A 27752-nucleotide genomic window follows, 5' to 3' on the forward strand; every position below is an offset into this window, starting at 1 on the left:
TATAATGCCACTGTAGAGCTGTACAAAACATAAATATAACAAACAATTAGGGCAGAACTTGTTGCTTGTACAATAACTTTTATTTACTTTACAAATTGGTTTCCATCAAACCTGGTTACTTACTTACTCTTCAAATACAAACCATCTTTGAACAATCTATTCACACAGTAGGCTAAATGTAGAACAGGGACACCAACAAGTGTGGGTTTTAGGCAACAACAATAGCAATATAATTTCTGACACAAATAATTTGTCAAAACATTGGGTTAAAGAGACATAATGGTCAGCAATGGCAATGATAATAATGTGCAACAAAGTGATAATGGCAGTCTCAATGTTGGCCTCCAGGGTTAGAAACAGAGGACCACCTATGATGTCACAGCTATTTGCATCGGGTGATATCATCACTGAGTCAGATGAGCTGTTGACATAGTCCCCTCCTCTGGCCATCTGTATATACTGTAGATAACAGTGACATAATGGCATGGCCTACACAGTATAGTGAGGATATGGACTGGAATGAGTGGGGATACAGTGAAATGTGTTTCTGCCATAGACACACACACACACACACACACACACACACACACACACACACACACACACACACACACACACACACACACACACACATACACAGAAAACTAACACAGCATGACATTTTCTTTTGGAATGTGGTTGTATATGCTGGCAGGGGTGGATCAAATTAGGGGTTATTCTGCCAAGGATGCCAAAATTTGTAAATTTGTTTGGCCATGGACCCCCCCCTATTTTTTTGTGATTTTTAAGATATAGCCAATCAAGCTCACAACATGTCACATGACGACACATGAGCTTGTTGTTTGTCTACATTTGAATACACTAGCCAAAGTATAAAATGGGGTTAAAGTTGTGAAACAGTTCCTCATTTTGCTGGTGACCCCGAACGCCCTCAAGGACCACTGGGAGTCCCTGGACCCCACTTTTAGAACTTATTGTAGGTCAAGCTGATTGTGTATTTATTCCTGGGCGAATAACAGCATCCCCCTTGAAGTTGTGTTGAACTATTAATGATATTAGATTCTTGGCAGCCTGATGAGTCTTGGAGGTATCGTAACATGAGAATAACATACTGGCAGCAAATATAGGTTAGATCAGTGTATGTGAGAAACTAGTATCTATCTGGCATGAACTATCAAACATCAGTTGGCATTGAGTGCAGTGTTGTGTGCAACATGAAAGTTGCAGACTTTTGGTCGCCCTGGCCTATTCTGTTAGTTGCTTTGCTTGTCCAAAACAGGCAGGTGCAAAAGTTCCAAAGTCAAACACTGCACTCTAGTGGGCATATATTATACAAGATTTTTGCAAAAAGGGCAATAAGAGCTTCGGCACTCATTAAAGTACAATCGTGAAACAACAAAAACAGAACAACTTACAAACAAATAAAGCACTTTTTAGGGGAGGTGGGGGTCTGCAGAAGCATCATCCATAAGTTAATAAGGTCAGAGAAGTATCTGCGTAAAGTACAACAAAACAATGAACAAATGAAATCTTAAATTGGGATGTTGACAAGACAAGAGTCCCGAGATGCTCTCACAGGATCAAATGTCATAACGTATCCCCAGAAGAGGGAACTGTAATACTGATAGCTTCACACTGCAGCCATTGACGGTTGAAAATAATACCACATTTGGTAATATGACTACCCTGTTGTCCAAAATCTTCGGATAACACAGATAACACAAAAGGATCAGAATCAGTATCACTCTATTTGCCGCGTACAACGAACACAAAGGAATACGCCGCCAGGAAACATTCCTGTACGTTTATAGTACACAGTAAAATCCTCACTGTTATTTAACTCTGACAATGTACAAAATGTAGCCCTAATGGATCCTTGGTTATATTTAACTCTCAATAGTAATAACTAAATGAACACTGACGATTTTACTGTGTACCCAGAAATCAAAGTGATCCTGATTTTCTATGATCAGGCTTGGCAGATCGAACAAATGGTTTGGGGGCTTCTGGGAATCACACGTTTATGGACCAGTGTCGTTAAGACCACTGAACGCTCACATAGGGCTGGGCAATATATCGATATTGTGATAAAAAACTAGGCTAGATATCGTCTGGGATTTTGGGTATCATATAATGATGTTATATGGTATACAGTAGCTGTTGTCCTTTACTGGGTTAAATCACTTAAGCCCTATTTTACTTTCAAATATTTTAAAAAACAGCTATCCGATCTAAATGTGCCACATTGTGAGCTTGTAGATTTGCTATTTTTGGAAACCTTTTTAAAGAAAAAAAGTTTGATATCCTCACAATATGATGATCTTCACAATATCGACATTGAGGTATTTTGTCACAAATATCTGAATATTTGATTTTGTGCACACCACATAGCCCTACGTTCACAGACTATCTCAGGTGGCATAGGCGTCCCCTGCACAGCCTAGCCCGTGTAGATTTACACACAGTTGTGAGCAGGCAGAAAGAGGAGCATCCTGTCTCCTTGGAGATTACATTACATCGCTCAGTCTTCCCACCTAGCAGCCTGAGAGAGACTCTTCTCCGCACCGTGTGTAAACTGCCTGAGGATGGAGTCTCAATCTCAGCAGAATTTCTCTCCTCCCTTGAAGGAGGTTGAAAGGAGAGTGTGAAAGAGGGAGAGAGAGGGGAGGGCAGGGGATCACAGGCAATCACTTGTGAGGGATCAAGCCTATAAAGAACTAGCATGTTCTGTGTACTGTATTTAGATTGGGAGGAGAGAAGGTGCAGGCAGGAGCGTAGGGTAGACTAGAGAGATATTCCTGGCTCTCGATCAAAATAAAAAAGTTTTAAAAAGTTTAAAAAAAAAAGAAAAATAAATCCTGAAGTCTGAGCACCCGTCGGCCAGGTAACCCAAAACCTGGAGTGGGGAGTCAGCGTGGGATATGGGGAGAGGAACAATGTGGCTCTTTGTGTGAGCCGGGCAGAGAAAACAAACCGTTTCCCCTGGAAAGAGATCATGTTCAGGCTCCATCTGAGAAGACCACACAAGGCTGATCAGAGCTCCGTCTGCTGCCGCACGGAGCAGGACCAGGAGCGCATCCGTACAGCCACGCTTGCACGTGCACACAGATAACACACGCACATTCGCACTCACACTTTAGGGCAAATATTTGACAGGCAAAGGATCAGGGATGCTCCGCATCATGTTCTCTCTGAACACAACATACCACACTGGCCAATAATACTTATTTTTTTCTTTTTCTTCCTTTTTTTTTGGTCCAGGACAAGACGTGTGACTGTGCTGTGCTCGTAAGTATTCTGGATTTCCCCATGTTGGCTTGGGATGATGTGGCCATCTGGGCGACTTCCTGCTTTGGCACCCTGCTGGGCATGTGGGAAGAGCTGGACACTGCAGGCCAGTCTGGATGGGTTGACAGACTGGAGGGTGTTAGCGCTGGTGTCGTCCACAAGAGGGCATGTCACTGGTTCTGGCACCACGGTACAGTGTTAAACAGGGAGTCTGTTCATCACATTGAAGGAGAGAGAGAGGAGGGGGGGGGGGGTTAGGCAGTGGAGAGATATTAGACTCTCGTCTGACTGTAGAATTTCCATTTCTACCATATCCAATATCAACCCCTCCTTCACTTCCCTCTCCTTCCCTAATCCGCCCATTCCGCATAAACACTGTGAGAATGAGGCTTTTAGACATGTCAACACTCAGATAACTGTCGCACAGCGCACAATCAAACGAAGAACATCTGGACTCTTTTCTCACACACTAATACAGTTTCATTCAAACATGCATATTAAACATATACACATACACCCTCCCTCGCGCCACGCACGCGCCACGCACGCGCACACACACACACACACACACACACACACACACACACACACACACACACACACACACACACACACACACACACACACACACACACACACACACACACACACACACACACACACACACACACACACACACACACACACACACACACACACACACACACACACACACACACACACACACACACACACACACACACACACACACACACACACACACACACACACACACACACACACACACACACACACACACACACACACACACACACACACACACACACACACACACACACACACACACACACACACACACACACACACACACACACACACACACACACACACACACACACACACACACACACACACACACACACACACACACGTAAGGTCCAAGCCAGGATTCTGTACTCCCTCTGTCCCACTGCGTTTTAGTTTCAAACGCTCAGCGAATACCCATGTGGAGAGATCGGGTTACACGGGGCTATAAAATATCCCAAATAAAGGCAAGGAAAACTGAGACGTAAAACCGGGCTATTTCCTGAGGTGAAATCCTCCAGTTGGCGGCGGATCCTGTCAGAGTGGGTGATTTTTTTTAAAGACTTTTAGCAGCAGAGACAATGGAACAGGACAGCAACATTCACCTCCGCGCACAGAGGTGCTGAACTAGAGTCATTGGCGCAAGGCAGCCAGCTCCCATTACACACAACACAAGGCCATAAATCCGCCTGCACAACGCTAGCAACACGCTGTGATTTCATATGTATCGGTTACTAAGGGGACGCACAAAACCACAACAAATGACAAAGGGTAAAAGTGGGACCTCATTTAGTGAAAGGGAATCGTTTAATGCTTTGGCACATAACTTTTGGAGTATAAGATAACAGGTTATGTAGTGCTCTTTCCACCAGGCAGTCATCTTTTTCAAACACCATTATTATTAAGGTGACCTTTTGGCCTTATGGAGGCTTGGAGAGGGAAAATGGAGGGAAGTGAAGCACAGTGGAAATCTAAACCCTCTCAGTTCTTTCGGCGGTTTAATCCCAGGACATACAGTAAAGTGAGAACATGACCTCATAATGGTGGATAGTTTGTAAAAAAAAAACGATAGGTGGTGTTGGGGTCATTTGGATTTCCAATCAGGCAAGTGAAATGAAGAGAACCCTTTGATTGGCCCACAGAAAGGAGGGGTTTCTGTTCTGGTCTGGTAACAACAACATCTGGTTGGCAGGAGACAGCGGTGGTGAGTGAGGAGAAGGAGGAATAGGGGAGGAAAGTGGAGATGGGAGACGAGTGCTAAACTCATACATGGGAGTGAGACAGGGCAAGGCCAGAATAGCGTGTCATTATGACATACGTAACCGGATCGCTCCAACTCTGCCCCTGCGTTTTCTAATGAAGCCCCAGAGCTCCATCACCATGGGCTGGCTCTCATATTCACAGCGCCTTGTAGTCTGCCTGACGATCACCTCTGTCTCCAAGGCAACCCCAGGAAAGAAGGGTAGCGTGCTTGCCTTGTCTGCTCGCCCTGCAGGAGGCAGGCAGTTCAAAATCACTCACTGGCAGTCCCTCTCGCACATCTATGACTTTGAGCTCTCTCAGTCAACCTGGCTTCAACTTCTCCCTCTCTCTCTCCCTCTGTCTCTCTCTTGTTCTCTTCCTCTCACACACAGGCAGACAAATGCTCGCGTGTCCTGGCAAAGCCGGGTCTATGAAACAGGCTGCCTTGCAAACAAAGCATTGTGACTGTCAGGCCGCACTGAGGTGATCTCCTTTCAAAGTGACTCTCTCTGTCTCTGCCCTCCACCTCCTTCCCATACTGTAACCCTAGAGGACAGAGGAGTGCCAGGTTACTGGGATTCTCTCTCTTTGGCGCCATGCTGTTTAGTGACCATGCGCATATTGTGTGACCTATGATTGCCAATGTCCTGTGCGTGCATGCGTGCGTGCGTCTGTACAGTATCTATCTATATGTGTGATAGGCATGTTCAAATGGTGTCTGCAAATAATTCCTGTACAGTAAAATCCAAAGTGTTTATTCATCTCTGTGGTGTTTGTTTTAACCTGCTTGGAGCGTGGCACACAGGGAAAAGCATTGAGAGCTTGGGATGTTTGAAAAATCACAGCTAAGTGTTTCTGTAAACGATCTAGAATGCTTTTCTGAGATTGGAGATACAGGACACTATTTGATCTAACCTCCACCCACCATCCACCAATGTGGTGTTCCTATACTTCAGTTTGGTTTGGTGTATCTATCTCCAGTATGGAGAGGAGGTATTTTGTTCCTTCTACTATATCTATCCCTATATTCAGTTAGGTATCTAATACATAGTACTACAGTTTGTTGATTATGGTTAATTTATGATTTTGATGACAGATGTTTAACAGAAATTATTTTGAGTTAAAATAAGATAAAGCATATATATATATATATATATATGCTTTATCTTATTTGAATCAAGTCAGAACATATAAAATAACATATAAGTCAGAACTTTGTAAACAAGTCTCACCTCCATCCCCTACTTATTCTGATCACGGATACGTAGGCAGCGCCTTTTCAGAGCTGGCTCCATGTCTCCCGAACCTGGTGCACTAGGAGTAGGAGGGCTCCGCAGGGCACCCTTGTCCCTTAATTTGGGCAAGAGCAGCGCGGTGGTGGTGCCCCCCCCTGTCTTTGGTGCTGTAGGCAGAGCGTAGGCATGGTCCTCATCAGGCACATGAGGGTCCTCTCCTGCCTCCCCGCCCACAGCCAAGGTCTCCTCTGATTGGATGACTGTGCCTTCAGCCCGGACAGGGCCGACCACAGAGCAGTTGTTCTCTTTGATGGCCTCCAGCTCGCTAAGCGCAGGGTCTGGGGGCGGAGCTGCTCTCTGGGGTAGGGAGGAATCTGGGCTGGGAGCGGCAGAACCTGAGGTCATCCCATTTGGACCGTGGTCCTGGAACACCGGGGAAGAAGACGTAGGGTCGTTGGGTGGGCTGCTCCCCCTGGGGCTGGGCAGAGGCTGTGAAGGTGTAGTGCTGGAATTCTGCGGGCGGTAGGCAGCATCATTTGAAGGGGACTGGGGTCGAAGAGGAGTGGGCTTGATAACATCATGGAGCACTGCCCTGGTACCCAGCCCAGGTCCTGACTCACCTGGCCCTGACAAGTCAACCACCCCGTTGGTGTTGGGCTCCACCTTCACTTGGGTCCTCTGGAGAACCCTCTGGATAACCTGTCTTTCCGGCTGCTGATGCTGGGTAAGATTATAGTCTGTCACTGTCTCTGATCCTGGGACAGAGGAAGGTGATTCGTTATATCGGGCACTGGGGGAGGATGTTCCACTATGTGGCGTGGATGCTGGGGATGAGAATGGCCTTTCTGATTTAACCCAATCTGTGTCCCTTCTGTTGGGCTCTGCAGGTGAGGGGAGACCCTGAGTGGAGGTTCTGCCCAGTCTGTTGGCTCCTTGTCTGCTGTCCCCCATACAGAAACTGGGAGATGGCTGCCTGGCGCCCCAGGATCTACCCCTGTCTCCTCCCTCTGGCACAGGTTGGATGACCCCGCCATGGCTTGGGGCCTCTGGGGTTGTTGATTTAGCAGGGATTAGAATGGGGATAGGGATGGGTATTGGAACAGGGAGCGGGACAATGATGGGATAAGGCACCAGGATGGTGGGCTGAGGGAGCAGAGGGCTAAAGGAAGGAATACCATTCCAGTTCATCATAGGATGCATCGGGACAGGCCCCCGAGGCATCATGTTGATAGGAGGAGAGTGAAGGCCAGGGAAGTAGGCACCTGGGAAGGGATGCCCCATTCCTGGTGGGTTCATCGATGAGGCTGTGGGGGGCTGCATGTGGGGAGAGTGGGGCGGGCGGTGGATGGGGCTGGAAGCAGGTCCCGGGTGTCTGTGAGAATTGGTGACTGGGCTTTTCAGGCCCTGAGCATGAAGAGGAGGTCTGATGAAGGGCATGTGCATTTGAGGCATGGGCTGGTGCTCCATGATGAGACGAGGATGAGCAGGAGGGGGATGATGAAAGGTAGGAGGAGCAGCAGGGTTGGACAACACCTCCACAGCAGGGGGATGCGGAGGGGGTTGGATGGGTCTCTCCAGCAATCTCAGCCCAGAGACGGGGACCTTGGAGGAGGACGAGGCTGCCTCAGATGGAGAGACAGAGGCGGATGCAGCCGATCCGTGGATGGGCATGTGTCCTTTAGGGGATACATTTCTGTGACGGAGTTCCCCTGTGCTGCTGCCGCCGCCGCTGTTCCATGATTCGGGGGTGAGCAGCTTCTGCCCCACCTCGCTGCCATCCGCCCTGCCATCTTGGCTGGCTCTGCTGGGACTGGAGCTGGTGTTTGTGAGCGCCGCCCTAGCCTCTCGGTAGAAGACGTCCATTTTGTATTGATTCAGACACTTGGTGCTGCAAAACTGGACCCTCTCCTCACCAGATCCGAAGTCCAGGTATTCTTTGGTGTGACGGACGTGCTTGCACCAATCGCATACCTGCGGTGCAGGGGAAAGAGACTGTGGAGGGTCACTTTAAGTGATATGCCAGATCTGAAAACATGTTGATAAAAGGAGTGAACCATGAACACATATAATCATTGTTTGAACGTAATTGGAGATATAAGTAAACCATGCAACAGGAGAACTTAAGCTCTGAGATAATGGACCACTGAGACTTACACTGTGTTAGTGTTTCATATGTGTAAAATAATACAAAAGGTACATTGATAGTGTGTTCTTCTTACTCTGACATTGCTGTTTATCTTCAGCACCAGCCTGGGGGACTCCTCTGTTTGGGGGTGCTGGGGAGACCTCTCTCCATGCAGATCCTCGTCTCTGGCCTGACACACAGGGAAAGAAAACACAGTTTGACACCCAAGGCATGATCTATTGGGGAGCATTTACTTGATCACAGTAGCCTGGATGGTTAAAACCACCAACTCATCTGATGGTTACTTTAAATCATAACACCATGTTTGAATCATCCTGTGGTCATTAAACCAAAAGTGGGACGCTTCTTACATAACACGAACTGAAATAGCCTCCGATGCAAATCACTGGCTTGTCATCAATCTCGGAAGCAGCAAAAAGGTTTGTGAAACCATGGATGTAAGGTCAGTTGTGTTGTGAAATAGACACAATGCAACTGATTGGGGAGATAAGTGTAGATGATGAATTGTCATATTGTCAACGGCCTTGCCGTATGAACATAGGAAACTCCATTCGATTTATGTAAACCGATGCTGTGTGGATCTGAGCGCTCCCCCTTCTCTGTCGCCCATTGAGTCGTGTTGAGTTACGAAACATGAGGCAGCTGCAGGTAAGGTATGCGCTGAAAGTGGACACCTCGCCCCAGGCCCCCTGCCCTTCCTCTCAGACAAGCACGGACAGGCCAACGGCAACGTATTGCTCCCCACCTCCAAAAAACGAGAGGCCTTGTTGCACGCAGACTGCTCTTTTGTCTCTGTTGTCGTGTGAATCAACCAAGCGTAGCATAAACAACAGCGAGGGTGAAAGGCGATAGCCCTGCCTGCCACCTCGCACCTCCAAAGAGCGGGTATCCATGTCATAATGGATGGTGAAAAGTTGTGGCAACGCGTATCAGAGCAGTTCTATAGAGGTACCACTTCCCTTTCCTCTGGACGAAAGCCACTTAATGACTGGCCACTCCTCCATTAACACGAAACTGATACCAAGTGTCCTCTCTCAACTTTGACCTCTCTCACACCATTCCTACACTAGCCCCTCCATTGGAAACCAGAATACCGTATGTGTTCTCTGAGATCTCGCTTTTTAAATTTGTGTAAATTAATCTGTCCAATATGACCTCACTGTCAAGATCAGTGGTATCTATTTCTGAGGGTTTGTTTACCTGCCAGAATCCTCTGATTGGCTGTGTCTACTACTTACTGTATGTGAACACTGAACACCTGGCACTGAACACCTGGCGCACACTAACACTGTGCGTGCGACGTGTGTGTGCGTGTGTGTGCGTGTGTGTGTGTGTGTGTGTGTGTGTGTGTATGTGTGTGTGTGTGTGTGTCCTGCTATACTTAATAATTGGTCCATCCATACATCCGAATACACAATCCACAATCTTAACAAGTGTTTCATCTAGTGATTTCTGTTTTGCCTGAATTGAAATGTCAATAACAAACCCAGGGATATTATGTTAGTTATGTTAGATTGTACTGTGATCAAGAGTGTGACATTTTCATTTTCCAAATTTGACCTGCCTAGCATTTTAGACTATAGAGTCCCCTCTGTAGGCTTTTGCAGCAATTAGATGAATGTGTCCAATGCATATAACGGTATGCTCCTGAATGTTTTCTTCGAAAGTAAAAAAAAAGCACTGTCAGTGTTTATCACCAGACAGTGAGTAGCCAATTCCATATCATTCAAGGCATTGTGCAGTAATGCATTATTTATATTACATCAGCTGGAATGTCATATCTCTGACCAATGGGCCAGCGAGATTGCTGAAACAATGAGTTTTCCTCGTTTAACTACCAACCTTGTTGCGCTTGAAGTAGGCCCGTCTGCATGCAGCGAAGCACTTTTCGCTGCAGAAGCTCTTGAGCTCCGAACCCATGCATAGGGAGTAGCGCTTCACTCCTTCCTTCTGACACCATACGCACACTATCTGCACATTTTGAACATCCTCCACTAGAGAGGGGGAGAGAGCGAGAGAGAGAGAGAGAGAGAGAGAGAGAGAGAGAGAGAGAGAGAGAGAGAGAGAGAGAGAAGAATCAACAAAGGAATTAATGCTATGGCACTTCCCCGTCATCCCCAGTGTTGTGGTGATTTTTTAACAGGTGGGATGCTGTGCGCACACACATGCATTGTAATTTAATAATGGTGGATAAATTGTACTTAGGTTTACTAGTGCATAAATAGTAGGAAACATGTTTGTATAGGAAATCACTAGTTTTTACATTGCGGACATCAGTTAGTTCATGAATCCATCAGCCACTGTTCCAAACATTCTCTTTAGACTGCTTCAGAACATCTGACAGTATACCCACACCTACAGTACTTAGCAGGTCACACAATGGACCATTGATGTGCATCCAGCCAGGGTCATTCCTACTGTATGTTAATCCACACTGTTACACTGACACTCGTCACTTTTGTAAGCTTTGGTAAGAGGTGGATCAATACGCGAGGTTGCCACAGTCTTGCGGGTACGCACGTTCACATCCTTGCATGTGCGTGCAGCCGTGCACGTGTACATCTGTGCCTGTACGTGCACATGCTCCTGCTCAAAAGACTGACGGGACGCCGTGGTACCACGTGCAATGAGCACTGCACCACTGCTCATTGATGTCATCACCAGTATATACCCATATGGGCATGGTTATCTCTGAGTCACAGTGACGGGGCGCTGTGGTCCACCCACTGGCGGGCCGATGGCGGGCTGGACATTAGTCAAATTTTATATAGGATAGGATATATAACAATATCAGTGTATTCTGTAATGTAACGACACTGTGATTGTGTGTATTTGCCTAACCACGGAGGATACTGTAATGACACTGTGACTGTGTGTATTTTGCTCTGTCTGTCTGTTTGTTGATTGATCGATTGATTGATTGAATATTTTCTTTTTACACTTTGTAATTTGTACAGAGGTCAATGTGGTCCTGTCTGTCTGTCTGTCTGTCTGTCTGTCTGTCTGTCTGTCTGTGTATGGTATCTTTCTCTCTCTCTCTCTCTCTCTCTCTGGTTCTGCAGTTCTGCACTTATAGCCTATTTAGTGGGAGGGGAGGTTAGGTTTAGGGTGAGGGTTTGAGATAGGTTGTAGTTGTAGGACTAATGACTGGTCTAACCAATGACTAGTCTAAACCAAAAACTGAGAGTAATAAAATATGGTGGGATGGGGATGTTGACAAACATTGGTCACTCTTTTGTCACTACGAGTCTTAAGCAACCTGTGGCTGTCCCCTCTACTATGCCTGACCCTGACCTGTACTTTGGTCTCAATGGAGGAATACCATGTGTGCAGGATAATGTGTGCTTGTGGGTGTATGGCGGGACTATGTGGCAAGAACGAAATGCCAATGACCTTGTGAAACATGAGAACAAACATAAACGTAGTATCGATCTTATCACAGTGTAGTGATTCTCCCCTACCTGCAGAGGGCTTTATGAGGGGCACGATGACAGGGGCGCTCTTGTGTTCCTTCGGGCTTGTCAGGGATGAGCTTGGCGAAGACGAGGAGGACGAAGAGGAGGGGACACAGGAGGATTCTCTCTCCCCACTCCTCATGGCCAGAACTGAGGGACCCACCTTGCTGTCCAGGCTCTTCGGTTTTGGCAATGAGTTTTCTGGAAGACATAAACACATAATCATATAATCAACTTTCATTTTTTTCATGGAATATGATACCTTAGCTGCATACATGTCCTTGGCACGATATCGCAACATCTTTTGAAACCATAACAATTCCCCTTACAGGCTTATAGTACAAACATGTTGTGAAACTATAGACCTAACATAATGTATGAAATGTGAGTCTCGACTCAATTGCAGCGACAGTGATTCGGTGTCTGCAGTATGACAACCAGTAGAACCTGTTACTGTGCTCGCTGTGTATCGAGGGTGACCCGGTCTTAAACTGTTGTACTGTATACAGATACCTGGTCTCACCTTTTAGCACAGACACGTGCTGACGTCGTTCTCTGTAGTTCCGGATCTCGCCGGCCTCTGAGTCTCGAAGTTCCACCTTGTCATATCCATACCAGCCTAGCAGCTCGTTCATGGTGCTCTCAGCAAATGTCTGCACGGGATAAAATGGCCAAATATATCACTGATTAATCACTTTGTGAACGGGGACGGGATAACTGTGCCTCTGCCCACCTGTGAATACGAATCTGCACATGACCTTATATTGTATGCTGTCGTTAGTGGAACTTTTTATCCATAGCCTACACTTAAAAATAATCAGACCTTCCTAACTCCGAATCAATGGACAGGGTTCTTTTTTTGCCTCGGCCCCAGCCGGAGAAATGAATACGAGCACAGTGGAGTACAGTATGGCACTTTTTCCATGATGTATTCAAGTTGTTTACTCTTGCTAAATCTGAGACGGAAAGGTTGAAAACCTAACACCAGTGTGAAATCTATGAATCATCCTTTGTTTATTACGTTTAATTGGAAGAAAGAAAAAAAAAGACAGAGAAAAGAAAACTGTTCTCCACAGATGGGACGTGTGGTCTCTTTTTTTTATTACGACCAGATGAGAAAAAAAAAGAAAAACACAAAGGTCTCTCTCTTCATCCACCCACCTCTCTCTGTGGCTTTTGGGAGAACCGGATTGGAGGAGAAATCCGATCCGGAACGGGCAGAAATCAGAGCGGGACACCCTACACCACAGCGAGGTCCCACGGTTCTCGGAAATGCCCCTCTCTCCTCTCCCCTCTTCTCTCTCCAGTGTCCAGCGCACACGCACGTCTCACACACTCTCTCTCACTCTCTCTATCTGTATACAGTCTTCTCTGTCCCTCCCTCCCCTCCCCTCTCTCTCTCTCTCTCTCTCTCTCTCTCTCTCTCTCTCTCTCTCACTGCCTCTCCACTAGCCCCCTTCCTCCTTCCCCTCCACCCCAGCACCTTCCAGCCCTGACACCCGACACAACGTAGCCTCTCAGGTTTCAGTCTTTTCCAGCACAGCCAGTCTGCTGTGGTGGTGTTGTAGTGCTGTAGTACTGACTGCACATTCTTTCCTCTGCTTCCCTCACTCCGACCTCTGCTCTGCACTATAGGGCCTCAAAGAAACTGATCTCTCCCTCTCTTGGTTACTCTGTGTGTGTGCCTGTGTGTGTGTGCGTGCACGCAGTCGTATCATATCCAGCTAAATATGCCTAACCATGATTAAAGTCAAGTATCTGGTGTCTGGGAGCTGTGCACCGGTCTGACGTGGAGAGCGCGGGTCCGACTGCGGTGTTGAAACAGATTCATTACTGTGACAACACTGGGCCGGATTGCGGCCCCACTTGAAATTACACTGTTTGTCTGTCTGTCTGTCTGTGTGTCTGTCAGTTACTCTGTGAGTCAGTCTGTCTTTCTCTCAATCGCTTGTCCTCCTTGCTATTTCATTGTTTGACACTTGTCCTGTCCACAGCCCCAGCCTGTGAGCCCACCGTGTCTGTGTCAGTGTTGTTGTTGGGTAGATCCATGTGCCTATCTCATCTCAAAGCAGTGCAGTGTTCTGCATTGATTACTACTTTCGGAAAATAAAGAATTTCCATCATCAAAACCTTCCTATATGTTACAGTACATTCAGTTCAGTTGTCATTTTGTCTTGCTATTTTCTCATTAGTGAAAGACAGGCCGTTTTCCCCTCCCCACCGCTTCCCACAATGTTGTTTTTGTTTCTTTTTGGCAGTTCAGACAAACATCTGCTTTGTGAGAGTGACAAGCCATATCCCAAACCACAGAGAGAGTTGCAGCCAAAGGCAACAAACCAGGGCCGACCTCAAGATTCAGCCCAGGCAGGCTTACATCAAGCAGGGATAGCGTTTCACATGTTTTGATTAAAATTAGTTAAGTTGTAACACTACACCTCCCCTGGATATCAAAAGCTACAATCCAAACCACTTACACAAAAAGAGCACATTTCCTCTCTCACGAAGACCAGAATCTCCAAAACTGCTTGTCCTTTTAGATTTCTCCATTCTTACTTGAGGGAGACTTGGATATCCCTTACGCCCAAACGCACAGGTCTCAAATAGCCAGTTTCAAAACCCAAACAAGGAGGCAAACCATGGATTTGTTTCCCAGTAGTAATAGGCCTGTATTGGTAGGACAGTCAGAAAGAATCATTCACACCACTTTGAATGAACTTATCTAGCCACATGTGCCCCCCTTGACAAGAACAGCACTTGATTCTTGATTAGAGGAGACAGTAGGTTATTTAAAGTATATTATAAACGCTCTCGTTTTGGAAGAGGTGCGGTATAGGGGAGAACAAGTGCGCGCATAACAGAAGCGGGGAAGAAGTGATGTGTTTTTGCCGTATGGTGACGCACATCTGGAACTCCGCTGGACATTACAGCTGGCCTGATATCGCGTCACTGAAAGGCAAAGGCTAACAGCCTGACACTTTCATTTAAACTCACTGAACTTTTTTTTCTCCTTAGTTTTTTTTTCATATATTTTTTATTTCTTATATTCTTTGGTGACAAGGAGCCAGGTCAAGAAAGTTACTTTTCCGTGGCAACAACATGATCACATAACTATAATAAATACTATTTAGGCAACTGTGTCCGAGCCTTCCGAACACTGATTTGTGCGCTCATTCTGGCCCACGAAGACGGTACAAACATCACTAAGTTATCAACACGTCAATAAACATGTCAGAAGATAAACACCGGCTTTAACAGCATGTCACTGACGCTCTCACCTTCATCTCCTGGTTGATCTCCCTCTTGACGGGGTGCGCGGGTTTCCTGCTGCGTTTATTTTCCGGCGGTCTGCCCTTCTCCATCTCTGGCATAGTCCTGGCTGGATCCGTTTGGCCGAGAGAGAAACGAGAGAGCAGCGCGTCACTTGAGGCGACTATAGTCAAGGAGCACAGAGCGAAAGCTGTCACTCTCGGTGACAGCGGCTGTCATTCCCAATCCCAGACGTCTGAATCCGTCATCTGGGGCTTCTCCCATTGAAGTCCCACTCACTGAACATGCGTGCGCTGTGGGCTGGTGCCACCGCCGAAACAATCCCTCTCACTCTCTCTCTCTCTCTCTCTGGGCCTGGGTAGAACAGGGAGGGGCCTCCGAATGTAACCCAACACCTGGCGCCCACCCCTCCCAAATCTCAACAGATACATTTCATTGAGGAATGCAAGGACTGTGTTTTATCTGGGGGGGACAAAGTACAAACACTGTCTGTATATTCTTGTCTTAAAATAAAGGGATGAAAAAGCCGCGCGTGTAAATGATACCATGGCAGAATGTTTGGGGCTTTCTCAAATGGCATCTGTTTGATGATGACGTGCGTGCGTGACTGTTAATTTGTTTCTTTTGCACTTTGTCTCTGTGTTTTGTGTAGCACTTGTGTAGCAATTGCCTTATTGAGATTCAAATATGATATGCAAAAACTCTTGCCATCTGGGAAATAAATAAATATTCAAATCAAGGCAAGGATTTAATTCTAGGCTACTTCTGAGAAGTCAGAGTGATAAATAGGTATGGCTATCAATATCTATCCCTCTCTTTCATTTCACTTCACTCATTCACTCATCTCCCCCCCCCCCCCCCCCCCCCACACACACACACACACACACACAGCGCACTGACACAAGAGAAACAAACCCAACACCTGGCTGAAATCGCCACATTTAGCCCTTTGGCTCTCCCTGCCTGAGGAAAAGTACCACAGACAGATATAGAGGATGGTGTGTTCCTGCAGTGTCCGTGCATAGAAAAGAGCGGCCTTCAAACGTTTGTCTCAACATGGATGAAATCAGTGGTGAACACTAAACCAAGTAGGCTACAAGTAAATGTAGGCCTACTTGTAAATGTATCGTAAATGTACCGTAAATACAGTACATTTACAAGATTCCTTTACAGGATCTCCTCACTGGTCAACAAAAACACCTTGAAGACCTTAACAAGAGCCCTCGTACAAGGTTTCTTTGACTATGCATGCACCTCTTGGTACCACAGCACCTCAAAGGCCCTTAAAACAAGACTCCAGACCTCCCAAAACAAACTGGTCAGGCTTCTACTTGGCCTCACCCCCCCGAACCCACCTCACCCCTGCCCACTTTGACAGGCTGGGATGGACAGAGTACAGCATCTTGCAATGGGTCTGGTCCACAAGATTCGATACACCACCAAGATACCCATGTACCTGTCTAATTACTTCCTTAATGTGAACGAAGTCCACACCCACAACACCAGAGGGAGTGCAACAAACCATGTACAACCCAGATTCGGCACAAACAAGGGACTAAATTATTTTCGCTCCTATGCCACCAAAATGTGGAACGCCCTACCAACAGTCATTAAGACATGTGAATCCCTTGACTCCTTCAAAACCGCTCTCAAAGGGCACCTATGGACGGCTGCAATTCGAAACTGGCCCCCGTAAAATCTGAATCCCCCACCACCACCCCCCCCCCCTTTTTTTCCTCTCACTGTATATGTTTCTTTTCCCTTTTTGCTTCCGTTATGATGAATTCCTGTTCTGTTCTTTAACTATATAGAAGTGTCTATTTGTGTACAAGTGTAATGCTTAATTGGGTCGTCCACTCACAGTTAACAGTCTTTGTATTGAGTTTGTGCTTGAAATGTACTGTAATTCTGCAAACTGTTAATAAATATTTCAATCAATCAATCAATGGGAAACTGGCGGTCTGGGGTCCACAATGCAGCCGAATACTGATATATTATTGATTTCAGCTGTTACAATTCCAAACAATCAAACATGGCCCGCTTTAATTACTTCAGTCTATATTAGTAGCTTAATAGGTAAATGTTATGGTCTATTTTATGTCCAATATATTTGTATTTAGTTCATAAAGTTAACATACCGGTAACTATAATTAAAGGCATTTGAAAGACATTTGAAATTAAATAAAAAAATTGCAAAGAATTCAGGATTTCAATTAAAATATAGCAAAAAATACCTGATCTACAAGCTCAAAACGCGTCGCAATTTTTGCTACTAATATGCATTATGGCCCTCTGCATGGAGCAGACTGCTGGGCGTGCGTTTTGGCATGGGGGGTCAGATGAACATGGAATGAATTCTGTACTGGCCATATAAGGAGCATGTCTTGAGGGGATTGATGAGGTCAGATAAACATATGGAATGTCAGAACAGGTCAGCTCCATATATGGAGATCTAAGGGTGGTAGTGGGGACATTCTCTTGAATGTACAGGGTTTAATGAGGGCCTTAATTTTCGGGCCTGTTGAGAACTGTAGTTTTCCTCGGCTGCCGGGCGTGGCTGCACTAATAACTTTTTGGCAGGTACGTCTATAGAGTTTGAATGAATGGACAGGTATCAGTCAAAAGGGGAAGGATCAACATATGAAATGTCAGAACAGGTTCTGAGTTCTGACATATATTCATATATGGAGATCTAAGGGGTTGAGGTTTGAGGTCAGATGTAGAGTTGCTGGCCAATATTGGTGATCTCCATATGGGCTAAATTGCGACAGCAGGTCGCATATGACAACAGGGATCTCCATCCCTGATGATGTCACGTGATGTCACGACTCACAAGACCATCTGGGGGATAATAAGTGACTGACTGACTGACTGACTGACTGACTGACTGGAAATGGATGTTTTCATAGAAAAATAAAGCTCACAACATGCAGCAATGCGATGTGCTGTGTTTATCACAATTAAGTTTTCTTTTCTTTGAATCTTTGAATGTTTTGGGAACATGACACATTTTTTATACAGCAATGCATTGATATTAAAAAGAATAAAGTGCACTTTGTAATATACTTTACCTCAAGAACAAATTTGATTCACCAACTTTCACTTGTAGATGAATGATATTTGACTCAATACCAGGGTACTTTTTACACCGCTGTAAAATCCTCAGGACTTGCACCTACACATCAACTCAGTTGATGTGTAGGTCACACATCAACTCAGTTGATGTGTAGGTGATAGGCCTACTGTGATTTTTGTATGACTATATCCCAACAGGCTGCCTTGCACACACACTCACACATCTTTCTTTATTCCTATCCCTTTCTGACTTGTTTCTGCTGTTCACCCTCATTTGAATGGCAAAATTCAGTGAAGAGAGAGAGACACACAGACAGACAGACAGACAGACAGAATTGGAATGAAGTCTCAGTCAGAACCTCTCTTTTCCAGGCTTCATCTGCCCCTAGCTCTGGTTCGAGGAATCCAGGGACCAAGCTCATGTAAACAGAAATCCGATCCAGAGTGCTTGGCTTGGGTTTCGCCCCCTTGTAGACCCACTGATGATACCCGATCTGGCCCAGCTTTGGGAACAGGGCTTATCTGATGCCTCACAAAAGGCCCCTCTCCCTGCCTCACGATAACAGTGCACATCTGGTGCGTTTGCAGGGAATTCTGTCTCTGTCCCCTCGGTTTCTCTTAGGAGAGGAAGCAAATAGGGGGTCTGACTGACTTGCAATTCCACCCAGAAATTCACTTACCCAAATGGCAGGGGACTAGAGACAGTATTTATAGGCCTAAAGTTACAATCCAGAACATCTGGATTTAATAAAATAAAAAAGAATTGGCCACTTTGTGTACCCTAATGTAGGCCTATCATTATTTTCAATACTGTCCCACAGACAGATGATTATAGTGTGTATCCACCCTGTCAATGTAATATGATTGAAAATGTTGGTATAAACAGGTCTGTGAGTGTGTTTAGCAGAGAAATGTAAGACGATACAGCCGTGATTTGGAATGATTCGATGTTGCCATTAGAGGGCGACATCTACTAATGTGTTGGCACTGCTTGCCATCGAACCATTTCCCTACATCTAATTACCATACGGTAACGGTATTACCCAAAAAAATTAAACTATAAAATATGACTGGACTATTCGTCTTAAAGTCAATCTACTAAAGTCCTGGCACTGTACCGTTGCATTTGTATTAAATGAAATGCAGCATGCCTACCTGGCTGGAAGAACCATGCAGACTTGCAGAGGCGTTTTCTCTTTGGTCTTGTGATCATTCAATCAGGCCCAATAGTCTACACTAGATGTCGCTCTTGTCATGTCGAAATAACTTTCAATGGCGATGCAACAGGTTGCGTTACAATTCCCATTTAGCTTGAAATGCATTGTAATTAGTTTTCCATTTTTATTTAATTTAAGCCTGTAGTAGATTACTAAATCAGCAAAAAAAAAGTAGAACATTCAGTCCAAAGGAAACGTTTTCAATTCCTCGGACACTGCCTCTGAGTTTTTCCATTTTCAATTAGCATTTAATAGTAATTAAAAGCCTGGCTATATTAATATTTTAAATGAAAGTATTATAAATTACAATTTAAGCCATTTCGACAAGGCGTACGTTGCTTTCCTGCATGTATGGCGTTAACCTCAGTTGTTACTTGCCGTTGCGGAGAGTCTGTGGAGGTTGCTGCTACGTCACTCAGACATGATGCTGGTATAAAAAGCTCCGTCAATTGCCGCGACCACATTGGAAAGAACCAGCGTCAGTGGGCATAGTGCTCTATCTAGCCAAATCCTTGAATTCCTTGAAAATATGTCAAAAATGATGATTGTTCAACTCGGAGTGGTTATTTTCGCCATATGTTTATCGACACAGGTATGTTATTCTATTCACGTGTTCATTATTTCTTAAGCAAATTTTGGGTAGGCTAAGTTTTTACGGTGATGTTTTTTGTATTGTGATGATGTGTGGTTCGCTTTAGAACGTTTTCGCAAGACAAGTGGATTTAATAACATATCGGTCTAAATAAGTTGATAATAGCCTAGATCCAATTCCACGAGCTGCTTTCTTATTAGAGTTGCGGTTTATAGATTTTTCTCAAAAATACCTGTCATATTTTTTTTAGATTCAATTCAAGTGAATAAATGATTTAAAGGTAATGTATATAGTCGACTGTGCAACGGGATCTGGCTAAAGTTTCTCTCGGTGGCGTGCCAAAGAAACCTGAAACGTAACAGGCTGTTAGTTTGCCCCTCTCCTCTCCCAGGGCTACCACCCACCGGTTCACCATCACCGATTGATTACATCATTAGTGAATTGTTAGAATCAAACCATTTTTTTTCTCCAATGATAAAACAGAACAGAACAGAGCAGAATATAGGCTAACCGAATGGAACAGAATGCACTTATAGTAGTGGTTCAATTCACAATAGTCATGCAGTGTTTTTATTTGCACTAATTTTGTTTGTTCTGCACAAATCCTATAGGCTAGCCTACTCTATGTTAAAGCTCTATGTGGTAACTCTTCCGTTTTATAACATCTATAGCATCTTTAGTTGTTAAATGATTTATTTATTTCTTTAAAGCTCAGATTTTGTAGGAAAATTGTAGTTTTGTATAAAAAAATCAAAAAGGGGAAAAAAAGAGAGAAAAAACTGTTTTTGAGAAGTGTGGAGTTCTAATCCTCGTGCCCCTCCCTTTTGCCCACAGATGGTCTCCCAGGCAGCGAATGCGAATGACACAGCCCCCACGGCAGGGGGCAACTCCACCGCCAACGTGACCACTACCATGGCGACAGACACCTACAGCAGCTCGGCCAACTCCACCTCCCCTACTGGAGCAGGCGTGTCACTGCAAGCGGGAACCTTCTCCCTTCTGCTCCCCACCATCATGGCAACCTCTCTCCTGCAACGCTACTGTTGAAAATCCTCCACCGGACCAGCCTCTATATGCCCCGCCACCCATGCCCCACCAAGCCACCATCACCGCCACACCCTGCCCCACCCTATACTCCCTGTGCACCACCATACCCCTTGGTCCCCTCTACGCCGCACTGAACAGAGACCACAAGACTAACATCCAGTCGCCACAATGGACTCTACAAACCCTCACCCCATTCCTGCCCCAGTTTAAAAAAAAAGATGAAAGTTCATGAGGCTGGCAATTTTTCTCTCAAAACAGGGGCGTAATATTCACTGGAGGCCATCACCCAGCTCCTCTCCCCTCCCCCAGCCCACCAGATGGGAGTCGAAAAGGAAGAGCACTCCTTGTACGGCCAACTCCCGTTTGTCCAGCGTTTCCATTGTCACATCATCACATTTTGGAGATGCTCAGTCAGGGCTGTGGTTGTCATGTCACATGTCTCGCTTAAAAAAAAGAAAGAAAAAAAAAAGATGATGTGGACCACTTGAGTGTACAGAAGTACTTCTTGTAGTTTTAATTTCACTTGGAAATGAATATCAGAATGGTTTTGTATGTGAAGTGAAGGTTGGCACATGAAAAAAATGAAAAAGCAACTACTGGAAGTCTGATAACATTTTGGTCGGGTTTTCATAATTTGGCTCATGGTTTTTGTTATTGGACATGTCAAAGAGATGTATGTTACAAATAAGTTGCCACAGGACTTCTGTCAGTTTTGCCTTGTGATTTTTAAAGTTATGGTCCTTTACAATGAGGGTATGACTGGCACCTTTCCGCCTTTGGTGCATGGGTTAGCCCCAGGAAATGACTGTACGTAAACCTACGGGAAGGTTTGATGTTAGATTTATATTTCCCCCCCCTTATAGTTTATATTTTGTATAAATGGAAATGTTATAATGTTTGTTAGTTCGAATAATGGAAGAAATGACGATGTACAATAAATTATAAAAAATAATTATTGTACTTGTTTCTGTGACTCTTGTTTTGGCCGGTTAATAAAGAACATTAGACTTTTAAGTTACATTAGTACGTTACCTCATGATTTGTCTATCAAATAGTGCATCACGCACCATCCTACTGAAATAAAGGCCAATTCGTACTTTGTCGTACGATTGTGTCACAGTCTGTAAATAAGAGATTTGATTGCCTCATGTTCTTCAGTTGAAAATTATTTTCAGTGAGCGACACACTCCTATATAAATTAACTATATAGCTCTAGTTGTTGTCCGCACCAAAGGCACGTGGATCTCTGTCCACTAAGTCTTTCTAATACGGTTGGCTTTAGGAGTGTAGTGATGGTGTATTCATTGATACTGAGCTGCCAGAGGGTCTAGACAAGCAGCTGCTGAGCTGGCTGGAGTTGGAGCTGGACTCAGCAGCATTCCATGATGCCCCCTAGATCTCCTCTGGCCTAAAGCCAAAGCAGCACACAGGCAGGCAGGGTACAAAATAGCACAATAGCATTCTAGCATGGGACATATACATTTTGCTTTGTTCATTTGACAATTATTATACAGTAAGAGGACCCATGTTCAGAATGGCAGACAAACACTATAAAGTTGCCCCTGCTCTGACTTTAAAAGTTGCATGGCTTTTCAGCCTTTAGCCAGTAAAATGTGAGGATGCCTGCAGTTGAATAATTTCCTATACGATTAAGAGTGGAAACACGTTTGCCATCTCTCTGGTCCATATACAGTAGCACTGGCTAGTTTTTTTCCTGAATTCTCCAAGGAACATGAGCAGAATACTGTGTTCTTATTAAGTGCACAATTGAATTATTCCTTGCTCTTCGGATTAACCATCACCCTTCAGAAAAGGACGGTTAATGAAAAGGATATCTCCCCACCTAATTAAGCACACAAACAGCACACAAACAGAACAGAACAAAACAACATATATTTGTAATAACTACAGCAAAGTTTTCTTTTTGTCTTTCTCTTTTTCTTCTCCAGGAAGTCATTAACTAAAACACAAGAGGGAATTAAAAAAAAATGTAGCCAGGAAATATTGCTGCTGTGAGGTCTGAGTGAGCATAGTGACGCCAGCGTGAATAGAGTGCCGTTCGGAACTGCCTCAGCACCAGTAAAGCCATAGCCTCACGTCTCATTAGACCAGACTATTGTCTCTCTATCCTCTCTGCACTATTAACCTCCCTCTGGCCAGCAGCACCACTCCATTTCCCCACCATTCTCCCTTCCCTTTCATTTCCTTTTCCCGGCTCTATCTGTGTTTAATTTAGTCTCTTAGTGCTGTACATACTGTAAATTAGGCTTCTCAGGAACTATCCAAGATAAAAAAAAGAAAATATATATATATATCGGAGAATTTCTCAGCCATGATAATGGATTTGAGTTAAACTTCAGGGCTGATGAGATGTCTGTCTCACTTGTTAATTGAGAACCACTAATGAGACCGAGTTATCAGTTTTACTACACATAGCACTCTAGAGTCTAACTAGAAGTAACTAATTGACCAATATAAAGAATTATTTATGTTCCGGTTCAGGCCATCTTTATTCTCATCTCAACTGTAATTGCATTTCTCCTCCCAAGACCTAGACCTTTTGTCATTAAAACAATGCTCAAGACAGGACACATTTATCTCATTCATTTCCCATCCAGATCTTTCCTGATTTACCTGCATGGTCCCCAGGGATCAAACCAGAAACTTTCTAGCCACAATATTTAGGCCACTGTGGCCTATATAGTGACACATAATTCTGTCATCTGTCATGTGCACATATTTAGTAATGATCATTGAGTTCAAACAAGGATGTACTATATTACGGTTAATGTTGTATCTTATTTAATGGTGGAAACTGGAAAGGACTCTGTTGTTGTTACCAGTCTAAGTGCCCTTATTATGTACTGTATGTTTTTGTTTGTTTGTTTTTTTAAGTAATTGTATTGTCTGATGTATTATGTATTGTTCTGTTGTATTGTCTGTTTGTACACCTGTCCTGTTCTAAAGTGTAAACTGGATAATTCATGAGGCCACAATCCCTTGAAGAAAGTGTAACCACATACTTGGTTACAAAAAGTGCTGAAACGTATTGGCCATTTGGCCAAGTCATTTATATATGTCTTAGAATTTTTTTGGAATGAGAAAGGTTTGACATAGATGCTGTGATGTTAAATTAATCTGGGTACATCATTTTCAACAAGCTACTATGTTTGTTTGCAGGGCTGGACTGGGACACGGATATAGCAGATAGCAGAAACTCTACCGCCCGCTCCGTCGAGGCACACACAAACAAACAAGCCCTAATACCACCACTTTTACATAAATTATACAAACCAACAGACAACTACACAACCCTTTGTTGCTCTCACAAGAATGCTGGCAAAAGGATTCAAGATACAAGAGGGTTTATTTGTCACTCACTTTGCCTGCCTGTCAATTGTTTTTATGATTATTTTGTTTTAATCATATCATAACCTGAGCGGTCCCCTGCGGTCTCGGCCAACCGGTATGTCCTGTGGCCAGTCCACCCCTGTTTGTTTGTCTTCTCAAGAGGCGGCTCCTAAGCAACCTTTAGAAACTTGACACAGGGCCACTGCCTATAATGAAAGGAATAATTATGCCTATTGACATAATTGTCTCTCCTTAGTTACGTGCGTGCATGCGCGCACACACACACACACACACACACACACACACACACACACACACACACACACACACACACACACACACACACACACACACACAGTTTTGTACTAGTTTTACGTTTCAAACCTCTACGAACTGCTGTAAACCAAATATTTCCAAATTTCCAAATAACATGATTTTGCCTTCCTCCAAGAGTTTAACTCTTCCAAGAGTTAAAAAAAAATGTCCGACTAGCAAGTTGTGCTGCTTCTTACACCCCAGTGACCCCACATGACCTACAGGGGTTGGATGGCCCAACATTACCATCCTTAGATCCCTGCTATCCTTAGATCTTGCAAGCAGGACTAGGGGCGGCTGTGGCTCAGGAGGAAGAGCATGATTGTCCAATGATCCGTGGGTTGGCGGTTCAAATCCCGGCTCCTCCTGTCCACATGTTGAAGTTGAAAGATTGCACGCTGCGTTCATGATTTAAGGCTTTTTGTTCAAAACGGGGCAATCTTGCAAACTTTGAAAGGCAATATTAGCCAATTAGGATGGAATATGAAATATCGGACAGATCCGTCTTGAGCACATGACTATAGAGATACTGTGTAACGAGTTTTTGGACAAAGTGCAAAACATACTCTCTCCCCATGCCTTCGGCCTGGTGGAGACAACTAGAAAGTGTGCACAATGCAGAGCAGACTTCTGCCAAGGAAGCAGCTTGTGAATGTTGTGCATTCAAGCCAAGTCCAATGACACCCCAAAAAGACCCCCAGTATGGTGGCACCACTGTGCCAACCCATGATGACAAACATTTTCTCAAATGTTGGTGGTGTAATATTAAATTTGTTTGTGTTTTGTGGTGTTGCATGAAGTCATGTGTCCTCATGTGATTTCCCGCCTCTAAAATCAATAGCTCTGTCTTTTGTTCATTGGCAGTCGGTAGCGCTGTCGCCTCACAGCTAGAAGGTCCTGGGTTTGATTCCGGCCGGGGATGCTGTTGGTGCTGGGGCCGTGTTCTCTCATCCGTGTCCATGCTCTAGGTGGGGTTGGTTTGCATGTTCTCCCCGTGTCCCCTACGGTAGGTACCCTCACAAATAACATGCGGTAATGCTGGTCTCTTTACTGCCTCGTCAGCCAGGGCGTGTGATGGACGGGTTAAGGAACTCGTTGGAATAATGTGTTCCTTCCACCCGTTACGTTTTTATGGATCTTAGTGTCTTACCAACAGCAAGAAGTATCCACCACATTGTTCCAGCCACCGTCCACAGGCTGTTGAGAGCCATTATTTCATGTACAGTATTGCGACAGTTTCCTTACATAGATACATTTTTGGCTGTTTATATGAACGTCTTTTAAAACTTTACCAAAGCAAGTTGTATGTATGTATGAGCATGTGGAAAAGGGAGGGGTACATCTCCCTTGTGTTGCAGGGAGCGCAGAGCCAGCGTGAATGGTCTGTCAGGAAGGGAGTCGTGAGCCCTGGATACTAATACAGTATATTAGAAGCAGGGAAATACAAGCCTAAAAACAGCATGATGGGATGTGGAGAATCATCTGTTAAATTATCCACTAGGAAAGCCCGTAATTTACAATTTAGGCATTTAGGCAGTCTAGATCAGAAGGTGTAAAATGCTAAAGTTACACTCAGACTTAAATCAACACTGGCTGTGTATCTGACCTAAATGCAGCATATGACACATTTACATACTTATGTCAGAGATGGGTGCTGTTCAATTACGGTATCATCATTCATCACGTGTTTTAGGAGAAAAAACAACAAAGCCATTCAAATCCCACAGGGGAAACAAATTTACAATACTGCACTGCAGTCTGAAGCAGCCAGGTGACATCTGTGACTGCAGGCAGCACACTATTTGCATGAATTTACACATCTTCAAAAATATTCCATTGCAAATTTGCAAACTTTCCTTCTCTGGAAACACCACTTAAACCCTATTGTATATACTACGGGGACAGGTTACCACACAGGTCTATACTAAGACCCTTCCTTTTTTCCCTCTACACCAAATATCTTTGCCGAAAATCACAGATCTACAAGCTTGCAATGCAATGCATTGTGAACATCTGTAATTGTCGCCAAATGATTCCCCCCAAAATAGGGGAACTGACTTGTAAAAGGTTATTTACATTGTCAGAAATGTGCTCCCTCTGAATATTTGGTGTGGGAAAATTATACAGCTAACACCTTGCCATCAAGAAATCTCATTAGCCTTAAAAATTATGAGAAGCTCCAGCACTTTCATCCTGGTAATTTAATGGCCTAATACCATCACAAATGAAGTGCTCTATAGCAAATCACACAACAAGAACCAATTTAATCCCAAATTAAACACAGGAAATGGGGCTGGATTGGGCACACCCTGAGGAAACCATCCTCCAACACAAGGTAGGCCTTAACCTGGAACCCTCAGGGGAAAAGAAAGCCAGGAAGATCTAGAAACAGCTGGAAAAGGTCTGTCGAGGCGGAAAAAAGGAACATCTTGGGAGGAAGCAGAGAACACCAAACCAGCTGGAAGAAATTCAGGAATGACCTATGCTCCCCAAGTCAAGTAAATCATTCACAACTTGCATTGTTCCTGGGTCCATCTAGACTAGTTTAATAAATGTATATATTAAAAAATGTATCAGTTTTGAGTGGTCCTTCTCTATAGACAAACGTTGTAATGACAGCGAAGCTACGCAAGGTTTCATGAAAAGTAAAAAAAAATACCTTCGTCCCAGGTGGGACATAATGCCTTAACGATCTTCCTCCATCGGGACCTGTCTTGTGCTGCATGTTGTGCCTCGCCCCATGTCAGGTTCATGTCCTTCAGTTCGGCACCAGGTTATTTTGGGCTGACCTTTCTTCCTTTTCCCTAGTCCATCCTAGAGCGACCCGATCCTGTGCCATCCTGAACACATGCCCCAGCCATCGGAATCTGATCTGTTTGATCTCCATCACTACACTGTTGCACTTGGTCATCCGGTGACGTTAGATACCCTATCAGG

General features: G+C 44.6%; 1 protein-coding gene and 1 long non-coding RNA gene across 3 annotated transcripts; one reads left to right on the forward strand and one right to left on the reverse strand.

Annotated features, from left to right (window-relative positions):
* Window positions 1-58: 58 nt before the first annotated feature.
* Window positions 59-15534, reverse strand: LOC308334225 (sine oculis-binding protein homolog). 2 transcript variants are annotated; one of them, XM_080790861.1, is made up of 7 exons: window positions 15227-15534; window positions 12475-12604; window positions 11958-12152; window positions 10339-10490; window positions 8570-8665; window positions 6348-8342; window positions 59-3499 (listed from the first exon to the last, which is right to left on the reverse strand). In XM_080790861.1, the coding sequence occupies exons 1-6, from the start codon at window positions 15317-15319 to the stop codon at window positions 6357-6359; spliced, it is 2652 nt and encodes an 883-aa protein (XP_080646987.1). In that variant the 5' UTR covers window positions 15320-15534; the 3' UTR covers window positions 59-3499; window positions 6348-6356. The 2 variants fall into 2 exon arrangements, with proteins under 2 accessions (XP_080646987.1, XP_080646988.1); XM_080790862.1 differs by lacking the exon at window positions 15227-15534 and adding an exon at window positions 13113-13260.
* Window positions 15535-19977: 4443 nt separating this feature from the next.
* LOC308333886 lies at window positions 19978-22102 on the forward strand. The gene is made up of 2 exons (XR_013965832.1): window positions 19978-20102; window positions 20937-22102. It is a non-coding gene; the product is annotated as an uncharacterized lncRNA (long non-coding RNA).
* The last annotated feature ends 5650 nt before the right edge of the window (window positions 22103-27752 follow it).

Source organism: Protomyctophum bolini (genome assembly GCF_963924005.1).
Source record: "Protomyctophum bolini genome assembly, chromosome: 19".
In the NCBI taxonomy this organism is placed as follows: domain Eukaryota; kingdom Metazoa; phylum Chordata; class Actinopteri; order Myctophiformes; family Myctophidae; genus Protomyctophum; species Protomyctophum bolini.